General features: G+C 41.1%; 1 protein-coding gene across 3 annotated transcripts; it reads right to left on the bottom strand.

Moving 5' to 3' along the window:
- Nucleotides 1–2,511: 2,511 nt before the first annotated feature.
- Nucleotides 2,512–26,865, bottom strand: LRRC66 (leucine rich repeat containing 66). 3 transcript variants are annotated; one of them, XM_040483852.1, is made up of 6 exons: nt 26,503–26,865; nt 24,771–24,829; nt 24,002–24,502; nt 12,078–12,247; nt 6,168–6,360; nt 2,512–4,997 (listed from the first exon to the last, which is right to left on the bottom strand). In XM_040483852.1, exons 3-6 carry the CDS (start codon nt 24,495–24,497, stop codon nt 2,761–2,763), a joined length of 3,096 nt encoding a protein of 1,031 aa, XP_040339786.1. In that variant the 5' UTR covers nt 24,498–24,502; nt 24,771–24,829; nt 26,503–26,865; the 3' UTR covers nt 2,512–2,760. The 3 variants fall into 3 exon arrangements, with proteins under 3 accessions (XP_040339786.1, XP_040339804.1, XP_040339795.1); XM_040483870.1 differs by having other exon boundaries at nt 6,168–6,357; XM_040483861.1 differs by lacking the exon at nt 24,771–24,829.
- Nucleotides 26,866–26,907: the final 42 nt, after the last annotated feature.

The raw sequence follows: 26,907 nt of genomic DNA, 5'->3' as shown, positions 1-26,907 counted from the left end.
ATTTCAGAGCTGGAGTTACAGAAACAAAAAACATCAGCAGTTAAGGTGGTGGTGGAATTGACAGTTCACACAGGGAAAGTGGATTGAGTGAGAAGACAGAAGACAGGTCCTGGAAAGGACCACACCCTAGGAAACATAGGTATTTAACAGGTGAGCGTAGGAAGAAGAAGTAGAAAGGAGCCCGAGGAAGAATGACCAGAGAGGTAGAAGAATCAGAGGTAAGGGCATGCTGGATATTCTCCATTTGCCCCTCCAGACCTACTTTCTTCCCTTCTTTATCCTGCTTTGTGGCCTGGAAGGCTGACCTCTGTGGACTGCAACTACCAGCTCTCTTGCTCTCTGGCTTCCAGAGGTCAGCTGCTGGGAGGCACTGACAGGAGAAGGGAAGGCCAGAAGAGAGGGAAGCCGGGTGATCTTTCCTGCCACATTGTGGATTGTCAGCAGGTGTCCACACTCAAAGTCCACACTCCCGTTGTGCACACCAAAGTCCACACTCCCGTTGTGCACACACAGCTACAGTTCTTTCGCCTCTGCAGGCCTTGGGGGGGGAAAGGCGCCCTCTGTTGCTTGTCTGTAGGTCCCTCACCTTCCTTTGCTAGTCGCTCTTAATCCCGTCTAGATCTTTTCAAGTGGTTCCTTCATTGGACTGTCTCCAGTCTCCCTGTTTCTTGCCATCTGTGTCTTGCTGGGATCCTTGCCCTTGAAGAGAGCTAGCACAGACCACAGGATGAGTTTCAAGGTGGGGGTGGTCTACAGTGTCCAATGCTGCAGAGACCTTGTTTGAGGAAGACCGAGGAGTCCCTGGTATGTAGCAGCTGGAGGTTGTCGTGACCTTTACTGGCACAGGTCAAGGGCATGGTGAGCTGAAGCCTGATGGCAGTGCACTGAGGAGTCAATGGAGAGCCACTGAAAACTCCTCTGAGGAATCTAGCTATGGAAAGAGAAGAAGGTGGTATTTTGAGGGAGCCGTAGGGTAGGGTTTTGTTTTGTTTTGTTTTTTTACTTTTGCTTTTACTTTACTTGGGCATGCTTTAGCCAATGGGAAGAAGCCATTAGATAAAGAAAGCTTGGAAGTGAAAGAGTGGGAAGTATGAATGGATCCATGCCCAGGACTGTAGCAAGAGCTAAACCTTGACCACAGAATGCTCCCTTCTTCGACGGGCCAAGGAGTGTGAATGTGGATAGTAAATGTGTACTGCTATGGGGTAAGGAATGAGGAAGTTTCTTCCTGACAGCCTAAATTTTCTCAGTGAAAGTTCAAGGACAGGGAAATTTCAAAATAGCAATTGTGAACAACAGGGGAAAAATTGATCCGGGACCAATGAAGACCTCAAAAGTTTGCTAAGATAAATGAGTAAATGATTGGTCTAAATGATGTAAACCTGAATGCAGGATGAAGTTATAATGTTGTCAGATAAAGTTGGAAAGTTAGGAGGTGTCTATGGAATTTGGTGTTTATATAGGCAGAAGGGAGCATGGGAAGTTCTTTGTTTTGTTTTAGTAATCTCTACACCTAACGTGGGGCTTGAACTCACAGCTCTGAGATCAAGAGTCTCATGCTGTACTGACTGAGCCAGCTAGGTGCCTTCATCAAAGATTTTTGAGTAATGGAGAGATGAAGAGAACATAAGACTTTTGGGGGAGTAAGTGGGGACATGGAGAAGTACCAATGGTCACAAAAAGGCCTTAAAATAATCTAGGTGATAGATAGGGATGTGCCTTATTTTGAGGGTAGAGATTACAAACTTAAGAGTCACTGAGGAGCTAGATCCTATAAGACTAGTGGTGATGCCAACAGGTGAATTAAGGGATGGTTAGTTCCTTTCCCCAAACTCACTCACCTCCGATCCTAATCACCCTAAATGAACACTCTAAGTTAAAACAGGGTGCTTTCTATGCAAATACTGGTTTGACATAAACTGCCTCGCCCTATCCAGACTTAAAACGCCACACTTAAACGTCTCCTTGTATAGACATACGCTGCATACACTCCCACTGCATAGAGCTTAGAGGCTACTCAGATCTAGGAAATAAAAGACAGAGAGTCTGAGATAAGTCAGAAATTTTAACTGGCTTTACTGGGTGAATGTCGTGATGCTATTGACCAAGATAGAGAATGCGGGAGACCATGTTTGTGAAAGAAAATGATGAATTTTAGGTCCCAGGATGATCTATGTGGATTTGGGCCATTGGGATTGAGAATGTGAGTCTGAAGCTTGGGGCTGGGCCTCATCGTACAGATGCAGGTGCCATCTGTATGGATCTGTTGTGAAACAGCGGGGTCCCAGGAGAGTGGTGTGTAAGAAAAACTGGGAAGAGATCCTTGAGGAATGCTCTTTGAGAGGGCAAGCAGAGGTGGGGAAGGAGTGTCAGAAAGGAAAAGGAGAAAATGCCAGAGAAGTGGAGAATGAACAGAAGACCACAGCTCCTGACAGCCCAGATTGGACAGTCACACTAAGGAAGAGATAGTTGAAGACAATGGCAGAGGATCTTTTCCTTGTACAAAACGTATCACCTCTCTTCTTGAAGACTGATTTTTAATTTACTGTTTGGTCTACAAAATGGTCCCTCTTTTAACATAACTTATGGAAAAAAAACCAATTTAGAGTTACTCTGAATCCACCCCCCCAACTTTGTAGTTTCATGATCGACCTCTCAAAAGCTGTGATGTCCTTTGTGCAGAATTTGTTAAAATGGGTTCAGCCGTTCTGTCCGGTGCTTCGGTCTATACTAAAATGTTATTTGAGTTCCGTTTGACTTTCAAATGTCCTGGTCTCTGTCGTAGTAGAGCTGGTCCTCACACAGAGAGCCAACTCCCAACAGGTTGTTCTGGGTCTGCATTTGAGTAGAGACGTTACAGTGCTCCTTTTCTGACTGCGACACGTTCTCCTGTGAATATGTACCCCAGTCTCTATCACCAAAGGGCTCCTGTGCTCCTACTGAACTGGTTTCATTTGGAGGCTCTTGTAACAATGGCCCCTGGCTCCTGGAACTGTTTTCAGTATAATCCCTCTCTTCTCTTTCACACTGAAGAGCTGGCTCGTCACCACAGGACTGTAACAATTGAGTTTGGCTTATAACCTTCCTGGAATCATAGTCCTCAAGAGGACATGTCAACTCCTCATTTGCACCAGTGTCTATCGGGTGGGAATTCATGTTGACCCCTTCAGGATTTTGTGGTGAGGGTCTTAAGTTTTCACCTGTACTGACCTTGAGAGGAGTATCATTTTGAGCTGTGTTTCTCCCCTGAATGCAAGGTTCGTATTTGTAAATATCTGAGTCTCTTTCATGACAGTCACTCTTATCAGAATCTGAGGGAGCTTCAGGAGAACATGATGGTCTTTGTGGTAAGACATCTACACTGAAAAATTCTAAGTCTCTAAGTGAGCACTGCCACTCCACTGCCTCAGATTGGAGAGCTGTGGCATAATCATAAGTGACCTTGCCTGCGATCTCATCCCTGAGGGGACTATTGCCCGGTGATCCAGGCAAGGTCAATGCATCCTCAACTGTATGAGGGTTAGAGGCACTTTCTAGATGAGTCTCGTATAAACCAGAGTCTGGACCAAAAATGAGAGGTTTTTCAAAACGATCCTCCTGATTCTCACATTTCCCCAGAATCTTCTGGAAAGTGCTGCAGGCCTCAGGATCCTCTAATGATGTAACATTGTCCTTCCTCACCCCTGAGTCCTTGTCCTCTGGGGGCCCGCTGGCCCTGTGGCTCTCCTCACCATGTGCCTCTTCTTCGGTCACATTTCTTTCATCATCTGAACTTGAACTGAGGGTAAATAAAGACCCTTCATCAGAATCGTAGTTGCTGTCCAGCTCGCACTGAGGGTCACAAGGAGCATGTTTCTGCTCTGGTTCTGTGTTAGCGGGCGTGACACGCAGGTCATGGCCCCATCCCGGAGGAAGGACTGGTGGGGATGGGTTCATCTCTCCTGGGTCACCGAGTGTGACCTCACTGGAGCAGGCGGGAAGCCCCTCCTCAGCACTGGCCCTCGTGAGCCTCTGCTGCTGTGTGTCCAGCAGATTCGTGTAAATGCTCACTTGCGTTTCCTCCGAAAACTCCGAAGGTAACCATTCGGTGTCCCCTCTTTTCTCGTTCTCTGCAGTCCTCTGTGCTTTCGTACATGTTTGCATTTTAGAGAGAGAAGCTGTCATTCCTTGTGAGAGTGGTGCGTTGAATTCATCCGAATCACTATGAATTGATCCAGAGACAGTTAGCAATCTGCCAGCTGCCGCAGGGACGCCCACTGAGTGCTCACTGAGAGAATCTTCTTGGGCCACCGTCGCATAATTTATTTCTCCAAAAACATCTTTCTGGTAGATGTGATCCCGTCCTGCAGGAGTTGGTTCCTTATGATGGGCGTTTGTCTGTCCTCGGAGAGTGGAGCGGGCCTCGCTGTCACTCAGAAGTAGGTCATCCTTTCCACTCCCAGGGCCACTGTGGTCCCCGCACAGTCCCCTGCTCTGCCGGCTGCCAGAAAGAATTCCGTCGGGGAGGGCAGCAGCATCAGGGCCTGCAGGGGCCTGCTTCTCACGGAGGGGCAGGTCTGTCCTCAGGCCCTGGGTGTTGGTTGCAGCTTCGATGTCGATACAGAAGCCCTCGTTGGAGTACGCGTTATCCGAACTGGGCCTTTTGTGTCCGCACCTCTGTTGCCACAGTCTGTCCAGGAAAGGCCTGGCAAAAGCCCCCAGGCAGAAAGCTACGAAGAATGTGATGAACACCGCCAAGCACACCGCCAGGGTGAGGTCCTGGGAAGCATCCTCCTTTACGGGGCTCCTGACCCATCTCCGCAGCCGGCTCCGCTTCTCACTGGGGTGGGTGCCGGCAGGGTCTCTGCTCCCCAGGGTGGAAAAGTGCTCGGATGGTCCCTCCTGGGGCCGCTCGGCTCTGCCTGCTACGAGGCTTTTCATATGATTCATAGTAACGAGAGGAAGGCGGGTCTCCCTGGAAATTCTTTGGGGAGTCCACCGGTAGGCCTCCTCGTTCCCTGCAAGTGGGGTGGGGGAAACGCACAGTGAGTGGACACTGAAGGAGGGCTCTGGTGGCTTCAGAAGCTTGCATGAGTCCCCCTCAGTGCCCTATCTACATCTGAAGCGTATAAGCAGCCTTACTGATGGATCGGGCGATTGTCTAATGCCAATAGGATGTCTGCGGCTCCCTGCGCTTGTGCACGTGGCTGTCTGGCTTAGGTCTGCTACTCGTAGGCCCAGGAGGCTGGGTGTTTCTTGGGCTTCTTGCCTGACGGCTGCCCAGGGAGGAAAGAAGCCAGACTGGAGGGGACAGCTGCGTCGCTCCTCCTTCCTCCGCATCCTCCCCTGCCGCACGTTTCCGAGAACGTTCCATCAGGGCCCTGCAAGGCCCGCCCTGGCTCTGCCCACGTGCACCATTCTCTTTCCCACGGCTAACGTTAAGACTTCCTTGTGGTCTTCGTGGATTTCTTCTAAACCTGGTAAGCACGGCCTTGCTTGTCCTTTAGTGCAGCCGTGAACAGAAGAGAGCCCAGGGTTCACTGAAAAACACTTCCCACCCCACAACCAGGAGGGGTTTGGGATTTTTAGCCAAGATAGTTAATGGCCAAAAAAGGTTTTCAGAATGCTCAACTCTAGTAATGTGGTCTAGCATTTGGGGAAAGTGTCAGGGAACAAATCAAAGAAAAGTATACTTTTGAAATATGTATGTTTTGTTTATCTATAGGAATATCTTTTCAGAGGGTTAGGAAGTATTTTATTTTATTTTATTTTAATTCCGGTGTAGTTAACATACAGTGTTATTTTCAGGGGCAAGCACTTTAAATAATCATGTTTCACATTTTAAAAGTTTGTTCTTTGATCAAATATTTGTTAAGAATTGGGATAAAAATGCGACATTTTGGGGCTTTCTCTTCTGGTGAAATTTCTGTTTTTGACCAAATCTAATTGTTTCTGAGCTATTTAAACTAGGTTTCTTTGACCCTGTGAAGAAAATTATTCATGAAGTGAGAGAAATAGGTAGCAGTGATGATTCTGTGACACAGTGTGTGGCTGACTTAATGCCATAATCAACATTTTTGCTTTAGGGAGACTGTCACCGTTTCAAATGAGACTAAATTTTTCATGGACTTTTTTTTTTTTTCAGTTCGGCTGGAACATTTCAGGAAAAAGAGGCACCACTGACTTACCTAAAGACTGGCTGCAAATTATATTCCATGTTTTCCTCCAGGATTCAGAAATGAAATTTTGGAAGGCTGCCACACTATGGTCACACTGCCATCGATTATCAGCCAAGTCCACCTCCAGATGGGGAAATTCTAGGGCAATGAGCATCATTGGCAGGATGGTGGTGAGAACATTGTTGCTGAGGTCTACAACCTGCTTGAGAAGGAACAAATTTAGGACAGTCTGTGAATAAAAGACATTTGGAGACAAAATAAACAATACAGATATTGCTTACATTGGTATGGAGGCAATATGAATTTTGCACTGATGTGAGAGTTAGAGAATACTGGGTTTAAATTTCTGTTCTGCCCCTAGCAACTCTATCAGCCTCAGCAAACTGTTCACTTTTTAGGAACCTACACCCTAGCGTTGTTGTAAGGATTAAATGAATGTGAAAGCTTTAAGTATTGTGCTTACCTATATTAGATGCCTAATCATTTTCCCTTTCTTCTCTCCTATGATTTGAACTGTTAGATAAAACTTAGACTTCCTGTTGTTATCAAGGTCTAGAATTAGATACCAGGTCTAGAATTTCTAGAAGCACTGTGATCTTGACAGTGACAGAAGATGCTGGATGATGAGTGCATAGAACACAGAACTGTGGTTGACCAGAAGTAGCAGAGAGATCTTTTGCATCAACTATTATCTCAAGGGTAGTAGTACATTTCCCTGCATCCATGGATACCTAGTATACACAAGATGACTAATTTTTCTAGTTTGATCAGAAATGAAGGGGAGAGACACTGGGGTGGCTCAGTCAGTTAAGCGTCTGACTCTTGATTTTGGCTCAGGCCGTGATGTCACAGTTTGTGAGATGGAGCCCCAAGTCGGGCTCTACGCTGTGAGCACAGAGCCTGCTTGGGATCCTCTCTCCCAATCTCTCTGCCCCTCCCCTGCTCCCACGTGTTCTCTCTCAAAATAAATAAACATTAAAAAAAAAGAAAAGAAAAGAAATGAAGGGGAACCTGGGAAACAAAAAGGATTCGGTGGCTCTAGAAACACAGAGCCAGATCTTCTGAAGTTGGATATGGCCATGACACGATATGGCAGGAAGAGCAGTTGGGTGTAGCTCCAGCTACTATTGACCGAGTGCTGCTGTGTACCAGGCCTTCCATCAGGCGCTTCACATGCATTATCTCCAATCCTTCCCAAAGCTTCCTCAGAGGAGGAAACTGGGCTAGGTCACACAGTATTTACCACCTAGCCCCTGCTACTAGGGCCTGGTACATGGCAGGTGCTCAGTAAATAATGGAGAAAGGAATGAATGAATGAAATGGCAGAGTTGAGAGCTGATCTAGCCCCACAGCCGTGCGCCTTCCACTCTGGAACACGCTCTCTCAGAGCCTGATCTCCCACTGCACTGGAGTGCAGGGCTGGGTGGGTGGGGGGAGGCAGCGGGAGGCAGAGGTGGGGCTTGAGGAGGGGCAGGTGGTCATTAGAAGAACAGAAAATCATAGAAGAGAAAATGCAAACCTTGCTGGAAGGAAAAAAAAAAAAAAAAAAAGGAAAGTGGGCCATGGATGAAAGCCAGAGAGACTGAATGTTATCCAGGTCAATTGTTTTCTAAACATCAGGGGAAAAAAACAGCACTGATATCTTGGGCTATATAAATTCCTAAGACCACTACAGGTAGAATCAGAATTCTCCCTGAACTTAGGTAGTGAGGGCAACCTTTCCAGTGTTGAGTAACCAAGCAGTCTTGACTCCCAAGGGAGGGTTGCCAAAAATAGGAAGTAGGAGACCAGGAGGGGGATAGGGAGAAAATTAAACCACTTTGCTTGGCCCGGCCTGGCCTGGGACCAATAGCTTTCTTCTGTACCCCTCCTCAGCAACAGAATGAAATCCTCTGATGGTTTTCAGCTGGTCACTTTCTTTTTAGTGCATTGTCTACATTTGTGTCACCCTAGCATCTTATTATATTACAAATCATGGGACTGAAAACAAAACTGAAGCAAGGACAGAAAACGAATCAAATGATTCAGGAGGAGTAATTTCTGAGAAAAGATGAAAGCAGAACAGTCCAATTTGGCTAAAGAAAGAAGCCATCCACCAACATCTGAAAGGGGTGTACGTTACAGAAAGATTGGGAGGCACCTAATATAGCTCCACAAATCACTGCATCTAGGAAGAACGGGAAAGATACAGAATGCTAATCTGAAATGTCAGTTTACATAGATCTCATTCTATCTAAACACGATGATGACTGTATGCTTTGAAAAATCTCTCTGGCTTCTGGAAAGATGCCCTCACGGGAAAACACATAGCATAGTGCAAGTATTAAATACATCTCCTGAAAAAGAAGAAAACATCTATTTTAATATTCAGCTTTCTGGTACCAAATATATCCATCGAGTTCCAAAACCAGTTTTTAGAGTTCTTGCCAAACACGGAGAAGGGATAATGGAGAAGGAGAAATTGTATGATTCTGGGCAGGTCAGGTGAAGCAAGAATTACAGAGGATTGAAAACATTCCTGGGGCTGGTTTTTAGTTGGCCTGTAGCATCTGTTGCATGCGAGCTACGGAACACTAATGAAGCACAGCAAAAATGCACAGGAGATAAAAACAGACATAGGGCAATTACATACACAAATACACTTATAATCAGTATCCAGTGTGTTAAATGAGGTTCCCAGGCAATCTGGCAACATATTTGTGGTGAATTGGGGAGCACTTTCTCATCTGCTCTGATCAATACTGTGGCAAAGATGGTCCCCAGCGATCCTGCCTCCTGGTATTCACACCCTTGAGTGGTCTCCTCCCCTAGAGCGTGGGCAGGGCCTGTAACTTGGTTCTAAGCAACAGAATATGGCAAAAGCAATGTGATGTCACTCCCATAATCACATTATATTAGATTGTAATGTTTTTCTTGCTGGCAGGCTCTGTCCTTCAGGCTCTAAAGCAAGTTGCCATGCTGTGAACTGCTCTATGGAGAGGCCCCCATGGCATGGAACTGAGGGGAGGCTTCGGCTGACAGCCGGTAAGGAATTGTTCAACAGCTCACAGGAACTGAGTCTTGTCAACAACCACATGAGCTTGGAAGTGAATTCATCTCCAACTGGACCTTCAGGTGAGCTTCCAACCCTGGCCAACACCTTGACTGCAGCCTCTTGAAGTACCCTTAGCAAAGGACGAGGGACCCTGCCTGGCTTCCTGACCCCGCAAGTTATGAGATAATGTGGGGGTCTGGACTGCTAAATTGGTAGTAATTGCTACACAGCAATAGGTAACTAATACACCTGTTCATGGTGATCTACTTATTCATTCCTTTGCTCGACAAGTGTTTTAAAATATGTGTTATGAATTAGACATATGCAAAGCACTAGAAAACAAAATAGATTATGGTGTATGTCCTCAAGGGGTGTAAGGATTATGGGGATGTAGGCATTAACAACTAACCATCCCTAAAACTAAATGATGATTTCTGTTGTGATGAATGCAATAAGGAAAAAGCATAGCATATTATAAGTGTATATAAACAGGCAACTAATTCAATCTGGAGGCCCCGGGAAGGCTTCCTAGGAAGTGACATTGGAGGGATTCATAAGAGTTAGCTCTTCCAAAGGATCAGCAAGTGGGGAGGCCTTAGTGTGAAGATAGAAGGAGTGCAGTGAGCAAGGGGAGAGTGGTTTGCAATGAGGCTGGAGAGGCAGGCGGGGGCCAAGCTCTTGTTGCGAAAGCTTAGGAGGGGTTCTAACAAGAAGTGGCACAAGCAGATTTGTATGTTAAACTAGTGGGATACCGTGGCCACTTTAGAATTTCTATATGTAGTCTACGTTTATAAAGAGCTTGGGGCGTCTGGATGGCTCAGTCGGCCAAGCATCTGACTCTTGATTTTGGCTCAGGTCGCTATCTCGTGGTTCGTGAGATCAAGCCCCGCGTCAGGCTCTGCACTGTCAGAAATAAATAAATAAATAAACATTAAAAAAAAAGAGCTTGCTATATTCCAAATACTGTTCAAAGCACTTTATGTGCATTCAAGCATTTAATTCTCACAACATTCTATGAGGAAGGAATGAAGTCATCTCTGTTTTTTCAAATGAGAAAACTGAGGCACAGAGACATTGGGTCACTTGCCCAAGATTGTGGGGCTGCAAAGTGGCAGAGCTTCGGTTTCAACTCAGGCAGCTGACCCCAGGGTCCACTCACCTCACCACCGCTTTACTGGTCTCCCTTCAATAGCGGGGGGACTTGGGGGACCCTGGTTGAAAGGGGGCAGTTGGAAATTTGTCTTGCAGCAATACTTGAATAACACTTCTCATAAAATTGGGAAAAATCAGCTATGGTGCTGCTAATCTGATGGCCACTAACCACCCATGTGGCTTTAGAGCACTGACCTGTGACTAGTTAAATTGGGATATGGGTGTGAATAATATACACCAGGGTTTAACAATGTGAAATAGCTCATTAATAATTTTTATATTGATTACATAACTTTATATTTGTAAAAAATAATATTTGGGTATACCGGGTTAAAAAATATTTTACCAGGGGTGGCTCAGTCGGTTGAGCGTCCAGCTTCAGCTCAGGTCATGATCTCGCGGTTCGTGGGTTCGAGCCCCGCATCGGGAGCTGTGCTGACAGCTCAGAGCCTGGAGCCTGTTTTGGATTTTGTGTCTCCCTCTCTCTGCCCCTCCCCCACTCGCGCTCTGTCTCTCTCTCAAAAAGAAATAAACATTAAAAAAATTTTTTTAAATCATAAAAATATGTATTACTAAACGAAATTCACCTACTTATTTTTACTTTCTGAATCTAGTGACTAGAGCCTCTAAAACTGCATACCTGGCTCACCATGGTTTCTCTCGAACGATGCTGGCCTACATGAAGAGTGAGGGTGTGTGACAGAGGATACGGGGCACTAAGTCTCTTCCTGAGACATCGCTAGATGTCACACTGGAGGCCCCTCGGCCTCTCTAAAGGAGTACTGTGGGAGGATTTTACAATATCCCCCAGAGAAGAGGGAGGTGGAGGACAGTGCTTGGGGAAGGGACAGAAGCTGCCGGGCCCAGAGCAGGGCTTTGGGATGCTTCCCCCTCCCAGCTGTCAGTTCTTCAGTGAGATTCATTGAAAAGTGCCTGAGAGGCAGGTGTCCTGGCTCCAAAATGTGACGTAGAGACCCCAGGATGGATGGGTCTGACGTTCAGAACAGTATGTGGCATGTGGTAAGTAATGTACAAGCATGAGCTGTTGTTACTATCATTTTTATATTTAGTGACCAGTTTGGGTTTGGAAGCAACAGTGTCACAGGCCTTCAGGGCCCCATGTCATCCTGGGTTGCTGACATCTCAGCATTGACCAGCGTGGCTCAGGGGAACCTCCCCAAGTGCTCCAGATTGCACAAGACCCCAGTGACCTTTGACCCACCTTGCAGCTCAGGGAGGGGCCTCGATTATAACTCCAATTTAATTTCTTGCCAGCTGGTAAGTGGTAAGTTGGAGCTGGGATTAGTTTGATTTAGAAAAATAATGGGCCAAATATTGGTGCTGGGTAATATGTTTGAATAACACTCATGTCCATGACTGAGGCATTTGATTTTTTTAAAAAAATTTTTTAAATTATTTTTTTAATCTTTATTTATTTTTGAGAGAGAGAGAGAGAGAGACAGAGTGAGAGCAGAAGAGGAACAGAGAGAGGGAGATGCAGAATCCGAAACGGGCTCCAGGCTCCGAGCGGTCAGCTCAGAGCCCAACGTGGGGCTCGAACCCACAAACCGTGAGATCATGATCTGAGCCGAAGTCAGATGCTTAAATAGACTTATCCTTTTTGACTAACAGCCAGTACTCCTGGGCATGGGGAATATTTCAATAGAAATATTCTTCTAATGTAATTGCCCATATGGCTACATATTGGAATACTCTAAAAGTCATTTTATAACCTGTAACTTCTTGAGGTCCTTGAAGGCTCCTGGATGAATTCTGAATATTTTGTTGCTCTTTAAGTTGAGGTTCTCCAGCCGTAGGCAGTTACGAAAGTCAGACAAACCTATCTGTGATATCCCATTGAACGACAGGTCCAAACTCTGTAATGACTTTAGTTTCCACAGTCCTGTTAAAAATAAAAAGCAAATTAAAATATAAGTGGGTGATATTTACTGTCGCATTGTTTATCATGGTGAAAAAGTGGAGTCACCCTATGTGGTTCTCAGTGGAGAGGTGGTGGACAAAGCACGGTACAGCTATACCCCAACATACTGTTCCGTCTGAAAGAGAAGGGGGGACCGAGGGAGCGGGAGGGGAAAGGTCAAGTTGCAGAACAGCAGAGAGTAGGATTCCAACGTTCTTGGGGAAAAAGCCACATGCAAACCAGATACATATGTTCTGAGCAAGCAGAGAAAAAGCCCGGGAAGGAGATGAACCAAACGATCAGTACTAGGAACACTCCAGAGGTATTGTTGATACTATGAACATTACTAGGCATTCATGTATGTTTCATAGGTAGTAAGTTGTAGCTAGATTTTGTTTTCTGACAAAATAATCTAACTGGGTTTTGTTCTCTGTCTTTGTATTTCACTTGACTCCAGAGAGTAACCCGGAGGCCCATTTGGCCCAGAAAATAAAGGCAGAGAAGGAGGTGCCTGTCCTCGCAGACTTCCAAATTTGATTACTCGTCTGAGTCTCATAAGGCAGCCCTGCATTTTTACGTTTCCTTCCACTCTGTTCTCACATGTACTTTGAGTCTTTAACCAACTACTACCTAATAGAGCAGGCTGGTTCGATTCCAGAAGGGTTTGTTCCTCTGTACTGTCTGCAAGGACCTCGTAATCAGACTGACCATGCAGAGAGAGGATGACCTACTTCAAATAGCTGTCCATCCATGTTATCGTATGTTCACATCAGCCGTACAGGTGAAATAAGAGATCAGGAGGACAGCTCAATCAAAACATTAAGAGCAAGGCACATAGTGCTGAGGACAAATAGAGCATAGAGCCCTTGTGTCTGACTGAGTGATAAGACATACAAGAAAAAGTTACCAGTTATACAGGCAGCTACATCCTCACCATCCTACTATAAAACTAACTGTTATTTGTCTGTCAGCCTCTCCATTAGGTGACCAGTCCCTTCAGGGCAGAATTCACATCTTTGTGAACTCCTGCCATGCCTGGAATATAATATGTATTCAATAAGCCAGAGGTTACGGTGTTTGACCTTCTCAGAGATTTAAAAATTATTGAACTAACAATAAAGATGCAATACAAAAATTTGCATTTCTAGCTTCTCTTGAAAAAGCTGAAGTTCCAACCGGCACAAGACAGTGTTTGGTGAGAGCCAAATGAGGGCTGCCTGCTTTAGATGGGGCAGACACTTATAGAAGATGATTTCTTTGTACTCACGCCTCTATTAAAACCGGGAAAACAAAGGATAGGCCAAGAAGCTGCCTGTTTAAAAAAAAAAAAAACAAATGGGAGAGAACCAAGGCTGATATTCGGCTGGCAGATGCTAGTAAGAAGTGCTTCCATATTGGTTTGTAAATAATGATTGCGGAGCTCTCCTTTGATGCCACATGACCCTAGGCACCTCAGTGAGTCCCCTCCCCCGCAACGTCCACCCCCCACCAAAGCAGGACTCTGCTCCATCACGATGGCCAGGAGGCATGTAACTGGAAAGCCCAGGCTACAGTCCAGTTGTTAAGTATTTTGAATATAACCCCTGGAAAAAAAAATGTTTCTTCGTGGAGTGAAGAATATTCCTACACATTTTCATTTACAAACATATGGGTCTGCGAGAAAAAAAAATGCAGCATAAGACACCAATATGAAAGCAACTATAGTTTCCTTAACATTGTCATGACACTTACCTGGCCTATATATGGATGTGAGCCCATAGTTCCCTATAGTAACTCACTGCTTAACTGAATTGAACGTGTACCCTAGGAGTTCAGTGGAGGGAAGACATCATTGTAAAACTCCTATGTAATTGTACACTCTCTTTATGCCCTAAGCATGTCACAAACATGTCCTTTTGAGCTTCATAAAGCCCTGGGAGCTGTTACCGTCTTGTAAATGACAAAACCTAGGCGCAGTGAAGTTAGGAACTTGCCCAATGTCATAGTAGGTGGAGCTGTGGAACTTGGATTGAAACTCAGATCTCGTAACCATTACTGTTTAACCATGGACACTTCATAAGAAAAAAAAAAAAAAAAGACACGGGCAGGCCCATGTTTAAAGAATAAATAGTATAACATGTGTAGTGGCAAAATGAATGGCAATACTAACACAAAGATCAGGGGAAATTAAATGGAAGAATACTGTTGTAAGTTTCTTGTGTTATAGGCAAGTGGTATAATACCACATAAAAACAGACTGTGATATTAGGATGTATATCAAAAACCCCAAAGCAACCCCTAAAACAACAGCACAGCAACGGCAAAGAATTATGGCTAGAAAGGAGATAAGGAGGATTAATTTCAAAAATACACCATTAATGCAAAATAGGCAAAGGGAAAAGGGGGAACTAAGAATAGAAGGAACAAATGGAAAAAAAATATCAATATGAGAGATATAAATAATAGTCTAAAAACACCAATTAAAAGGCGGAGATACTCCGTTTGGATAAAAATTCAAGGGTCAACTGTATAATTCCTACAAGAAACCCACTTTAACTATGAAAACATGAATAGGATACATGTTAAAGGATGGAAAAAATAGTCTTTCTTGCAAATGGCGCTGGAATAATTGCATATCTTTAAAACTTCTATATGCTATTCATACTATGTACAAAAATTAACCCAGACTATTTTAAAACTATCATAAACCTAGCTGTGAAACCTATATTTAAACCTACATGTAAATAGATCATAAACTTAAAATGTAGAAAAGTAAAGTTATAAAACTTCTAGAAGAAAATATAGGGGAAATATCTTTGTGACTTTGGATTAGGCAAAGATATCTTAGATATGACACCAAAACACAATTTATATGCTAACAGATGAACTGTACTTCCCCCAAATTAAAAATTCTGCTCTTTGAAAGACATTGTTAAAATAATAAATACTCAAGCCACAGACTGGGAGAAGATATTTGCAAATCACGTATCTGTGAAAAGTCTTATATCCAGTATATATAAAGAACACTAAAAGCTTAATAGTTATAAAAAATTTAGATATTGGCCAAAGATTTCTAGACATCATCAAAGATCTACAGATGACAAGCGTACAGAAGGATAGCTAATGCCATTGGTCATTAGGGAAATCCAAATTAAAACCACAATGATACACCACTATACATCAATTAGTATGGCTGAAATTAAAAAGATTGACCATACTTGGTGTGGGTAAGGATGTAGGACAACTGAAATTCTTACATAATGCTAGTGGGAATTTAAAATGACACTGTGACTTCACACAACACTGGCAATTTCTTCAAAAGTTAAACATCTACTTAACATCCAACTCAGCCATTCTATGCCTAGGTTATTTTCCCAAGAGAAATGAAAGCATATATTGGCCACAAAGACTTTGTTTCATTATTCTTTTAACGTCAATAGAAACAGTAGGGATGATCCCTCTTTTATCTCTGAGACTGGCCATTTGTGTCTTATTTTTTTTCTTGGTTAGCTTGGCTAGAGGATTATCAATTTTATTTATCTTTTCAAAGAAACACATTTTGGTTTTGTGGATTTTAACTGTTTTAAATTTCATTGATTTCTGCTGCAATTTCTATTATTTCTTTTCTTCTGCTTGCTTTAGGTTTACATTGATCTCATTTCTTTAATTTCCCTAGGTGGAAAGTTACATGATTGATTTTAGACTTTTCTTCCAATGGGTGGTTTTAATGCTATAAATTTCCCTCTAGCCACTGCTTTTGCCACATCCCACATATTTTGATAAGTGCATTTTCATTTCACTTAAAATATTTTCAAATCCTTCTTGAGACTTCTGTGATACATGTCTTATCTAGAAATGTGTTGTTTAGTTTCCAGCGATTTGAGGGTTTTGCAGCTTTCTGTTACTGATTTCTAGTTTAATTCCATTGTAATCTGAGAGTATACTTTGCAAAGTATACACATACACAAACACACTCTATATAGAGTAACACTATACACACACACACACACACACACACACACACACACACAATGGACTATTATTCAGACATCAAAAAGAATGAAATCTTGCCATTTTCAATGACATGGATGGAACTAGAGTGTATTATGCTAAGCAAAATAAGTCAGTCAGAGAAAGACAAATACCATATGATTTCACTTATATGTGGAGTTTAGGAAGCATGATTTCTGTTTATTCAAGTTTGTTACGATGGGTTTTATGGACCAGAATATGGTCTGTCTTGGTAAATGTTTCGCAGAAGCTTGAAAAAAATGTGTATTCTACTGTTGTTGGAGGGAGTATTGTATACATGTCAATTAGATCAAGTTGATTGGTGGTGATATTCAAGTCAACTGCATCCTTATTGATTACTTGCCTGCTTAATCTATCAATTGACAGGTGAGTGTTGGAAGTCTCCAGCTACAGCAGATTTGTCTATTTTTCTTTTCAGTTGTCAGTTTTTTCCTCACATATTTGATTCTCTGTTAGGTGCATTCATGTTTAAAGTTATTATGTCTTCTTCAAGAATTGGCCCCTTTATCCCCTTTATGTAGTGCTTGATCCCTGATAATTTTCCTTATGCTCAAGTCTCCTTTGTCTAAAATTAATGTACCTCCTCTACTTTTCTTTTGACTAGTGTTTATCTAATGCTTTATCTTTCTCCAACCCTTTAGCTAGCATCTTTATTTATAATAGCTAACAAAGATAGCCTAAGTGTCCACTGACCGGTAAACGCACATCCACACAATGGAATTCTGTCACTGAAAAGGAATGAACTTTTAATACATACAACACCATGGATGAGTCTCAAAATAATTATGCTGAATGCAAGAAGCTATACCCAAAATAAAAGTACATGTCATAGGATTGCATTAATATAAAATTCTAGAAAATGTAAACAAATCTATAGTGTGAGAAAGGGGATCAGCGGCTACTTGGGCAGAGGAGAGAGGATGGGTAGGAAAGATAGATTACGAAGAGACACGAGGAAACTTTTGGGTGTGATGGATAATTCCTTATCTTGATAGTGGTGATGGTCCTGCAGATCAGGGTGGTTCAGAAAGTCAGAGGACGGATCAAAAGAGTGCTCAGAACATGGAGAAGCAGGAGGCTCCAACAATGTCTAGACTTACAGAAGCCTGAGCAGTGGGGACAAGATTGTTGATGAGTGCTCTGAACTTCATATAAACTCTGAACTTTTGCAGAAAGAGAAGGGAAATCACCTTCAGTTACCCATTGTGCCTCAAATCACAGAAGTGACCATCATAGCAAAGACTGGGATGGGAAACAGAATTAGAGCCTCAAGGTGATCAAAAGGCACTAGAGGGGTACTGCCATTTTTGAGCACCTATTGTGTCCCAGGGACTGAGAAATGTTTTACATACGCCATCACTCTGTGTGTTCAAGTATTTACAGACACCATCTCTAACCCTCGCATCCTCCCTGTATATGCCATTATCTTCAGTTAAAAATAAGAACCGGGCAGTTTTTCATAGCTTAAGTGACTTGTTTAAGGTCCATTAACAGAAGTCTAATACTTACGTTAATTAATACAAGAAGTATAGAAGCATAGAAGAGTATAAGAGTAAATAAGAAGGGTGGGACCAGAACATCCTAAACATAAGGGGGGGTGGGGATTTTGAAGGCAGAGAGTTATGAGGATACCCCCTTATTTGATTCCCTTCATAATATCAAGCTAAGATCCCCAAGAGGAAGGAGAACTTCTGTAGATGGGAATTAAGACTGTTGAGTTCAGTTAAGCCTCCTATGTGAAGAATTTCCACCTACTTCCAATTTTAGAGAATTAAGGTTTACTTTTATGGAAAGAACTAGTGTGGGTCCTATAAATGACTTTGTTTGTTTAGGGTCTCCCAAGACAGAGTTGGGAAATTTGAGTAAACTCCAAGATACTTGGCTGTGAAATTATGGAAAGAGCCTAAAATGTCCATCAACTGATGAATGGATAAAGGTGTGGCTTATATATACAATGGAATACTACTTGGCAATGAGAAGCAATGAAATTATGCCATTTGCAGCAACATGGATGGAACTAGAGGGTATTATGCTGAGTGAAATAAGTCAGTCAGCGAAAGATAGATATCATATGTTTTCACTCATATGTGGATCTTGAGAAACTTGACAAAAGACCATGGGGTAAGGGAAGGGGGAAAAATAGTTACAAACAGAGAGGGAGGCAAACCATAAGAGACCCTTAAATACAGAGAGCAAACTGAGGGTTGATGGGGGGTGGGGAAGAGGGGAAAGTAGGTGATGGGCATTGAGGAGGGCGTTTGTTGGGATGAGCACTAGGTGTTGTATGTAAGCCAATTTGACAATAAATTATATTAAAAAAACAAGATACTTGTCTGTGTCTCTCGATGGGGGAAAATACGTTCTTTTAAAAATTTAGCATGTGAGTCAATGTTGAGGGGATGCTCAGGTGGATGAAAGAGGCTGAGAAGTACATTCATGGCTGGGGCTTGGACATCAGAGGGTAGATTCCATGTTTCAGGAGGCTAGAGTCAAACACTGGGAAGAAAATATGGAGGCACTTTTGTGGGGATGGAATTATTTGTTGAACTGCTTTCTGATGATCACATAAGCCATGGGAGCCAGGAATCTGATTAGCCTTTGCATTTAAGAAGCCAGAGGTGTTTTATTATTTCCAAGAAATTATTTCAGTGTCTATTAGAAGCAAGACCACAGAAGGTATGCCCAGACATTAAATTGCCTTAGAAACATTCCTTTGGACTATCAACTTCTTAAATGCTCTCCTAAGAGTGATAACCTGATAATGTAAAACAATGATATTAAGGGGTTATTCCTTCGAGTTCAAAGAGTATTAAGAATTGGAAGAGTCTGGAATGGTCCTAGACAGGTATTGATTTATAAGGTCAGCCCTCAATGTGGTCTATTTTATATACATGAGCCAAAGACCTTGCCCTCTTAGCTTAATGAGATACATTTCATTTTGTTATTTTAGAACCCGACTTGGTTTTGAGAATACAGCTTGTTGGTATTTCCATAATCCAATAACAATCAGCAGGCAATATTCAATTCCCTAAAAATTAAAAGAGTACTAGGGTTGCTTGGGTGGCTCAGTAGGTTAAGCATCTGACTTCAGCTCAGGTTACGATCTCATGATTCATGAGTTCGAGCCCCTTGTCAGGATCTGTGCTGACAGCTCAGAGTCTGGAGCCTGCTTCGGATTCTGTGTCTTCCTCTCTCTCTCTGCCCTTCTCCCAGTCAGGCTCTCTCTGTCTCTCAAAACTAAACAAACATTTAAAATTTAAAAGAATACAACATACTTTTGTTTTTACCAAACAAATTTTTAGTGTGTTAATGTCAGGCTGTCAAATCTGGTCTGTCAACCTAATTGGAATCCCAGTAAGATGTTGGCCCTTAGACATTTCCAGGCACTCCAGTCACGTGATGAAGGTGGGATAGTATAACTGGAGATTGATTCCACTGTTGTAAATGTTTTAAAACTGATTTTTCTGTTATTAATGCTGTATCCAAAAATATAGGAGGAAGGTGGCATCATTAGTAAGGTTAAAGTCACGGCTAGCTACTGTTTTGTAAATTGCATAGGCTGGCACCTCCTCTGGGTGTTTTTCCCAACATGAAGCTTGTGGGTGACGTCACATGTGATTCTGAAGATAGGCGATCAGTTGACACTGGGTTAGTCAGTGTCCAAAGGTGGGCTTTCCTGAAAGCAACTTTTCATTGGTTCTATAAACTGTCACCATTTTAAGTCGTGAGGCATGATTTATAAAAGTATGCATGTGTTACAGGCCAGTTGCTTGATTGCTACTTTCTGAGAACCTCTAATTTATTATTATTTTAGATGAGTGCAAGCACTTATATAAATAGTTAAACACAAATGATTCTCTGCTTGTGAATTATAGTGGGCTAGGGGTTCCATCTACTACAATAGTTATTTAACATTTCAAAAGATAGCTTGAGATTTAGACAAAACGGAATTTATAATTACAATTTGTTTCTAAATAGACTGCTATTCTCAACTTGTGCCAAGAGAGTAAAAATAACTAATATTTTCAAAGCACTTTACAAGTATACAAAGTACTTTTCACACACTTTAATAGCTACCATTTATTATGCCAAATACCATGTTAAGTTAGGTTCTGGAAATACATTTTTTCCTTTAATAATCCTCACAACAATTCTATGAGTAAATTACATTATCCAGATGTTACCTTTAAAAAAAGTTTGTTTTTTTTTTTAACGTAGGGCTCAAACTTACAACCCCAGGATCAAGAGCAGCATGCTGTACTGAGTCAGCCAGGCACCCCCAAATGTTACCTTTAAACAGGGTTAAACAAAGGAATAAAAAAAAAAGGGGAGGTCAGAAATCGAATGGTACTCTAGGAAGCACCTCTCATTTACCAGCTTTTTCTCCCCAAGATAGGATTTCAAAATCAGAGTCAGTAAACCACAGTTACAGAATCCCAGAACAGCAAAAGGATGTTATAGGGGACTCAACTGAAATGTATGATGATTATGGGAAAATAATTCAAATCACACAATGCTATGGATAAAAGAACTCTGAATTATATCCAATTAGATTCAGGGCTTACATTGGTCTTCCATCATCTATTGGTTTCATTAATCTCTCTATGGTTGCATTTGCTAGACTTCTAATAGAAACTCAGATACAGGATTTGCTCATTTCACATTTTTCCCTCCTTTGCAAGTTTAATATTTTTCCTGATATTTTGGGAGGCAGAAATTGAACTTGGAAAACGAAGATGGGGCTGTATGTGCATCTTACAGGGGTGTTAGGTCCTAAATGGAATTGTATTCCCTCCAACCTCTAATTAGCTCTGGGGAATTTGTCCGCCTTAAGGAGATATGTTCAGTGGTGGGGTAATATTTTGAGATATTAATCTTTCATCTCTATTTCTCTCTTTCCACTTCTCCTCATTCAAGCAGAAGGTAGGTTCTGACCCCAAGGAGTCACAGTGGGGGGGCAGAAAGCAGAGGAGTCTACAAGTCTTTCTGGTTTTTGTTTTCTAAAGGCCTAAACCTTTAGAGGAAAAGAATTTCTAGATCTAGATAGAGGTTGTTGAGTGTGTGTGTTTTTTTAAGTCTATTTATTTATTTATTTTGAGAGAGAGTGAGAGTGGGGGAGGGGCAGAGAGAGGGACAGAGAATCCCAAGCAGGCTCCATGCTGTCAGTGCAGAGCCTGATGCAGGGCTTGAACTCACAAACTGTGAGGTCATGACCTGAACTGAAATCAAGAATTGGACGTTCAACCGACTGAGCCACCCAGGTGCCCCTAGACAGAGGGTTTAAAAAAAATAAAAAGTGGGAAGAATCTTCTCCAAACTGAAAAATTTTAAAGTAATTTTCTCTGCCTGAAAGGAGTAAGGGATACACACACACACACACATACACACTCATGTACACACACACACATATGCACAAACACACTCACAGATACTTTGATGCCTTGTCTGAGTAGAAGATTCTAGATAGAGCTGTGGTACAAATTTGGAGAAAGGCAGAGGAAAGCCCATGAAAGACTGATGTCAAGTGCAAGTATCTCTATATCCCACCCTCAACTGAATGGGGGCTCAGAATCAGAAATTATGTTGACTTATAGACAATAGAAAGTTAGTACAATTGAATTTGTGGGGTTGAAATTCACATATACCATACTAGTTAAAAAATATGCTATATCATATGGATATGTGTAGCTATAATGATGATCATCAAAGAGTTATAGCAAGCAAAATGGAAATAGTCTAAATATTGTTTGATCAATCCAATTATAACATATGTACATATAAAAGCTATTCAGTTATTTAAAATATTATTTTTGAGATTCCTTAATTATATAAAGATGTTCAAAATATACTGTGATATGAAAATATGAATTATTAAATATTATGCAAAGTATGATCCAACTTTGAAAGCAAAATATCTACATACACATAAAGAAAAACCTTAATATATACAGTTGGCCCTTGAACTATACAGGATTTAGGGGTGTTGACCCCCAGCACAGTAAAAAGTTTATATATAACTTTGACTCCCCACAAACTACTAAAAGCCTGTCATTGACTGGAAGCCTTACCCATAAAAGAAAGTCAAATAGGGGTGCCTGGGTGGCTTGTCAGTTAAGCATCAGACTTCAGCTCAGGTCATGATCTCACAGTTCGTGGGTTCAAGCCCCGCGTCGGGCTCTGTGCTGACAGCTCAGAGCCTGGAGCCTGCTTCAGATTCTGTGTCTCCCTCTCTGCCCCTTCCCACTCATACTCTGTCTCTCTCTCGGTCTCAAAAATAAATAAAACATTAAAAAAATTTTTTTTTAAAGTCAAATAATATTTAAAGTCAAATAATTTAAAGTCAAATAATATTAAATAAAGTCAAAATACAAATATTATATGTATTATATACTATATTCTTACAATAAAGTAATATAGAGAAAAGAAAACGTTAAGAAAGCCATAAAGAAGAAAAGATATACAGTACTCTACTGTATTTATATATTTAAAAAATCCATGTATAGGTGGGCCTGCATACTTCAAACTGCATTGTTCAAGGATCAACTGTGTTACACGAGGGTCTTCAGTTTAAAAAATTTTTAATTCCTAATGCTCTACAAATAATAGGTTTTTTAAAAATAATAATACAAAAAAATTATAAAATAAGGTGCAATTAGTTTATACTTTACACTGAAAATCCTGCAAATTGCTTTTATGGAAAAGCTTAGGGAAAGGAGACTCCTCCCCCTTCTTACACAATTCTGTTGATATGGTGCCTGGGATAATCATTCCTTCACTTGCCAGGCTATTATTGTCAAAATGATGCTTAAAACAGATCAGAAGCTGTTTTAAGAAGAGCAAATCAATGAAAATATGAAAGAACTGAAAATAAGAAAAATTAAATATGCATAATTTGGGATGGAGGAAAAAAATGACAATATCCTTACACTTTCTTTTTTAGTATAGTGTCTCATATAAAGTAAGTACTTAGCAAACAGTGACCAAGCCTAAAAACAAACAAGGAAAGGAAATTGTTTTAGCACTTTTGAATATAAAAAATGGCAAAGGAAGCTAGGGATTATGAATCTGACACATTTTCTTATTAAAACATTGGTGATTCCTTAAAGAGCTCCAACGTGTAGACTACTGAATGTCAAAGTGGATGAAAATTTATTATAACAGCAGGATATGTGGAGTATCCTGTTAGAAACCAGGATGAAGAATTCTGATTTTGATCTGAATCAGAAAGTTTCCATATTGATTATATAACATCAGCATATTTCTAGTCTACATTTGGAGGGCAACTAGACAAGCAGAAAATGTATTCTAAGAAAAGAAAAATTATAAATATGGCAACATACTTAATTTGAATTGTGCTAAATATTGAAAGTATATGAACTAGTTATTCCTTAGTGCTTTTCTATATTAAGTAACATGTATATGATAAAGTAATTTAAAAATCTGATTATTTAGCACTTAAATAGTTCCTAGTATCTCTCGACAAATCTACATCACATTACTGTAAGTTATAATAATGGGAGATTAAATTGCATTCACTATGAATTCCACATATTATAACTTGAAATTCCACTAAGGAACTCATTTATTTGTTCTGATAAAATTGGTTTACTTTCAGCTATTTCCTCAAATCTGAAAACCACCATGGAATTCCAAGGGGCATAAAACATGAACTGTCCACATACTCATTGTTTCTTGGGCTAGTCCATCTTTTAAAATTGTACTTACCCTTGGGAATGTCACGGAGTTTGTTTCTTCGAAGAATTAACAGCTGTAGAAATGCAAGCCCACGTCTCAAGCTGCGTCTACGGCGTTTCTGCCGTGGTGACTTAGGACTGGGTAGATCCAACCAGACGGAGCAGAGGGAACTGTTGCTGAGGTTTAGTATTTCCAAAGCATGGAAGTGTGCAAGGGGGCTTAAGGTTATTTTTGAAAAGAGATTGTTACTGAGGTCCAGATGTTTTATATTGCAGTCTCCTTTTTTCATGGGGGACTGTAAGAGAGCCCTAAAGAAATGGGCACTTGTATCCCCTGTGGCTGCTGTCTGTGGTCTGTCCACAGGTGTATCATGCACTCCAATAAAAGAACAATTTGTCAGAATATATCCCTTCCGTTGGCACTCAGAATTGAATGAAATACTGCTTTTCCTTGATGGGTTTGTCATTGTTCCAGTAAAATAAAGACCTATTAGCATTGTTATGGCTCTGAAATGCAGGTTTTTCATAATGCCTAGAGAAAGGAAAATGAATTGACTTATTCAAATTAACGTATGTAAAAATTAACAGTGAGTAAACAGAAAATTCAATTTTCAATTTAAGATTTAGGAAAATTATCTTGCCTTGATTGCCAATTTAAGTGAAGGATTTCTTAGAAATTGGGGCATTAAAAAGACAGCTAAAAACATGTTATAGTTATAGTCTACAATTACATTTATGTGACATTTTAAAGTAAGAACTCCCCTGATTTTTCAGAAAATACATATTCACTTGGGCCTCACCTCTGTGTCTGCTTTTCCAGGAACATTCAGCCTGCGGTTTTCTTCGGAGTGAGGGAAACCTACCAAGATTAAAGACTTCTGTTTTCTTGCTGGTCATTAGTACTGAGCAAAGTCTATTATGCTTATCTACAACCTGTAATCAGCTATGTGGTTTATGTGAGTAACAAGCCATCCGGTTACACTAAACTGTGAACTGTATGGATGGAAAGTTCAACTCACAAAGGAGACTCTTGATTTTTTATTTTTTTGATATGAAATTTATTGTCAAGCTGGTTTCCATACAACACCCAGTGTTCATCCCAACAGGTGCCTTCCTCAATACCCATCACCCACTTTCCCCTCCCTCCCACCTATCAACCCTCAGTTTATTCTCAGTTTTTAAGAGTCTCTTATGGTTTGCCTCCCTCCCTCTCTTTTTCCCCCCTTCCCCTCCCCATGGTCTTCTGTTAAGTTTCTCAGGATCCACATAGACTCTTGATTTTTTAGCATTAAATTTTTTATAACTTTTCAAATTCTTTTGAAATTATTTAGATGCAACATAAACAAAATGGGTTATAAAAAGGATGTTCTGCATCAGAACCACGAAGATGTAATAAGATATAGAAACATAAGTATCTTTTTCACCAAAGATTGAGAAGAAACTAAAAATTTCAAAATAAGCCTTTACAAATTACAATGGCCAAATGTATGCACAAAAATATTTTAAAGAAAATGGGATAGTAAACTCCTCAAAAGGCTGTATGCTCCCAGAAGGGCCATGTTTCTTTCTCTCTCTCTCCCTCTCTCAATTCACAAAAGAAACTCTTGCTTGATTTTTTTTAAGGACTAGAAGAACTACATATATAAATCTCTCCCCGTTGTCCCCCAAGTTTTATATTTTCAATAGTCTGTCATCTGCCACTATGTTGTTTGGATGAGTAAGTGCATGGAGTGAAATTTAACATGTAACTTTTAAACTTTAGTTTTACACAAGGTCAATTCTCCTAATTTGAAGGGCACCTATATCCAGGTACACATGGCCACGAAGCGTAAAGGTGCCCTACAGCATGGAGGAGTGATTTATTTTTATAATGTGCCTCTCAGACAATACCAGAATCTGTACAGCCAGAAAGATATTTGTTTCTGTATTCAAAGCTGCAGTCATTGTAAGTACAATTGTATACCAAGTTAATGTAACAATATGAACAATAAAAAAATTTAGTCATTATTCACAGGCACATTACTTGAGAAACATGTGATTGAAAAATACTTATGGGGGCGTAAGTTAGATTTTCATTGACCTGGTTCTCTCAAAGTTGAAGAGATTTATATACTAACTAATAGATTTGAATTCAAAAAAAGGCTAGATAAGGATAATTTTAGGTCTTAAAGTGAAAGATGCTAATTTGTAAAGAAAAATTATATATACTACATACAAACTTCTATGTATTAGGTAAGGAACCACAGAGAACTCCAGAAAAACTTTCTGACGAAACTGAACACAATTAGGTAAAATGTCAGTCTTTAAATGGACACATTCAAGGCTAAGCATGAGGAAGCAGTTAGAGATACTGGGTGTGTGTGTCAGAGGGTGAGAGAGGGAGAAGACAGTAGAAGAAACAAAGTACAACAGAAACCAAAGAGGCAATTCTTAAAGAAAGTAGTAAAAACAATTAGAAGACAAAAGCAGAAGGTAGTTGTAGAAGGAAGGTGTAGGAGGAAGGCAACACAGGTAACAGTTTCAAAGGCATACCTTGTGGTTCTTAGGTAGTGTGCCAACAGTCTTCTATCTGGATCTAGCCAGGTGGGGATTTAGACCTGAGCCTTTGAGGCTCCACCCATCTGCCTTTGGAGCCTGTCTGCCCACCCCGTGGCAAACCTTCGCCCTTTCATCCTTCAGGCTCTGGCCTCTTGCCACAGTGACAGGACACATATTCCCCTGGAACACTGAGGGAGGAGCCACTCGAGAGACATTCTGCAATGCACAGAGGGTAGGACTGTCCAGACAGGAACTGGACAGCTTCGAACTGTAAGCTCCGGGATTCCAGAGAGATTATACAAATACCAGTGTATTTAAGTATTATCAAGCTATAATTAAATCCATCATGTTTGAACGATTAAGTAGGAACCTTAATTTAAACCATTAAAAAAATCAACA

Source organism: Herpailurus yagouaroundi, unplaced genomic scaffold (genome assembly GCF_014898765.1).
Source record: "Herpailurus yagouaroundi ecotype Mexico unplaced genomic scaffold, PumYag 28, whole genome shotgun sequence".
NCBI lineage: Eukaryota > Metazoa > Chordata > Mammalia > Carnivora > Felidae > Herpailurus > Herpailurus yagouaroundi.
The sequence above is the reverse complement of the archived record's forward strand: the minus strand, read 5'-3'. Positions and strand labels throughout refer to the sequence as shown.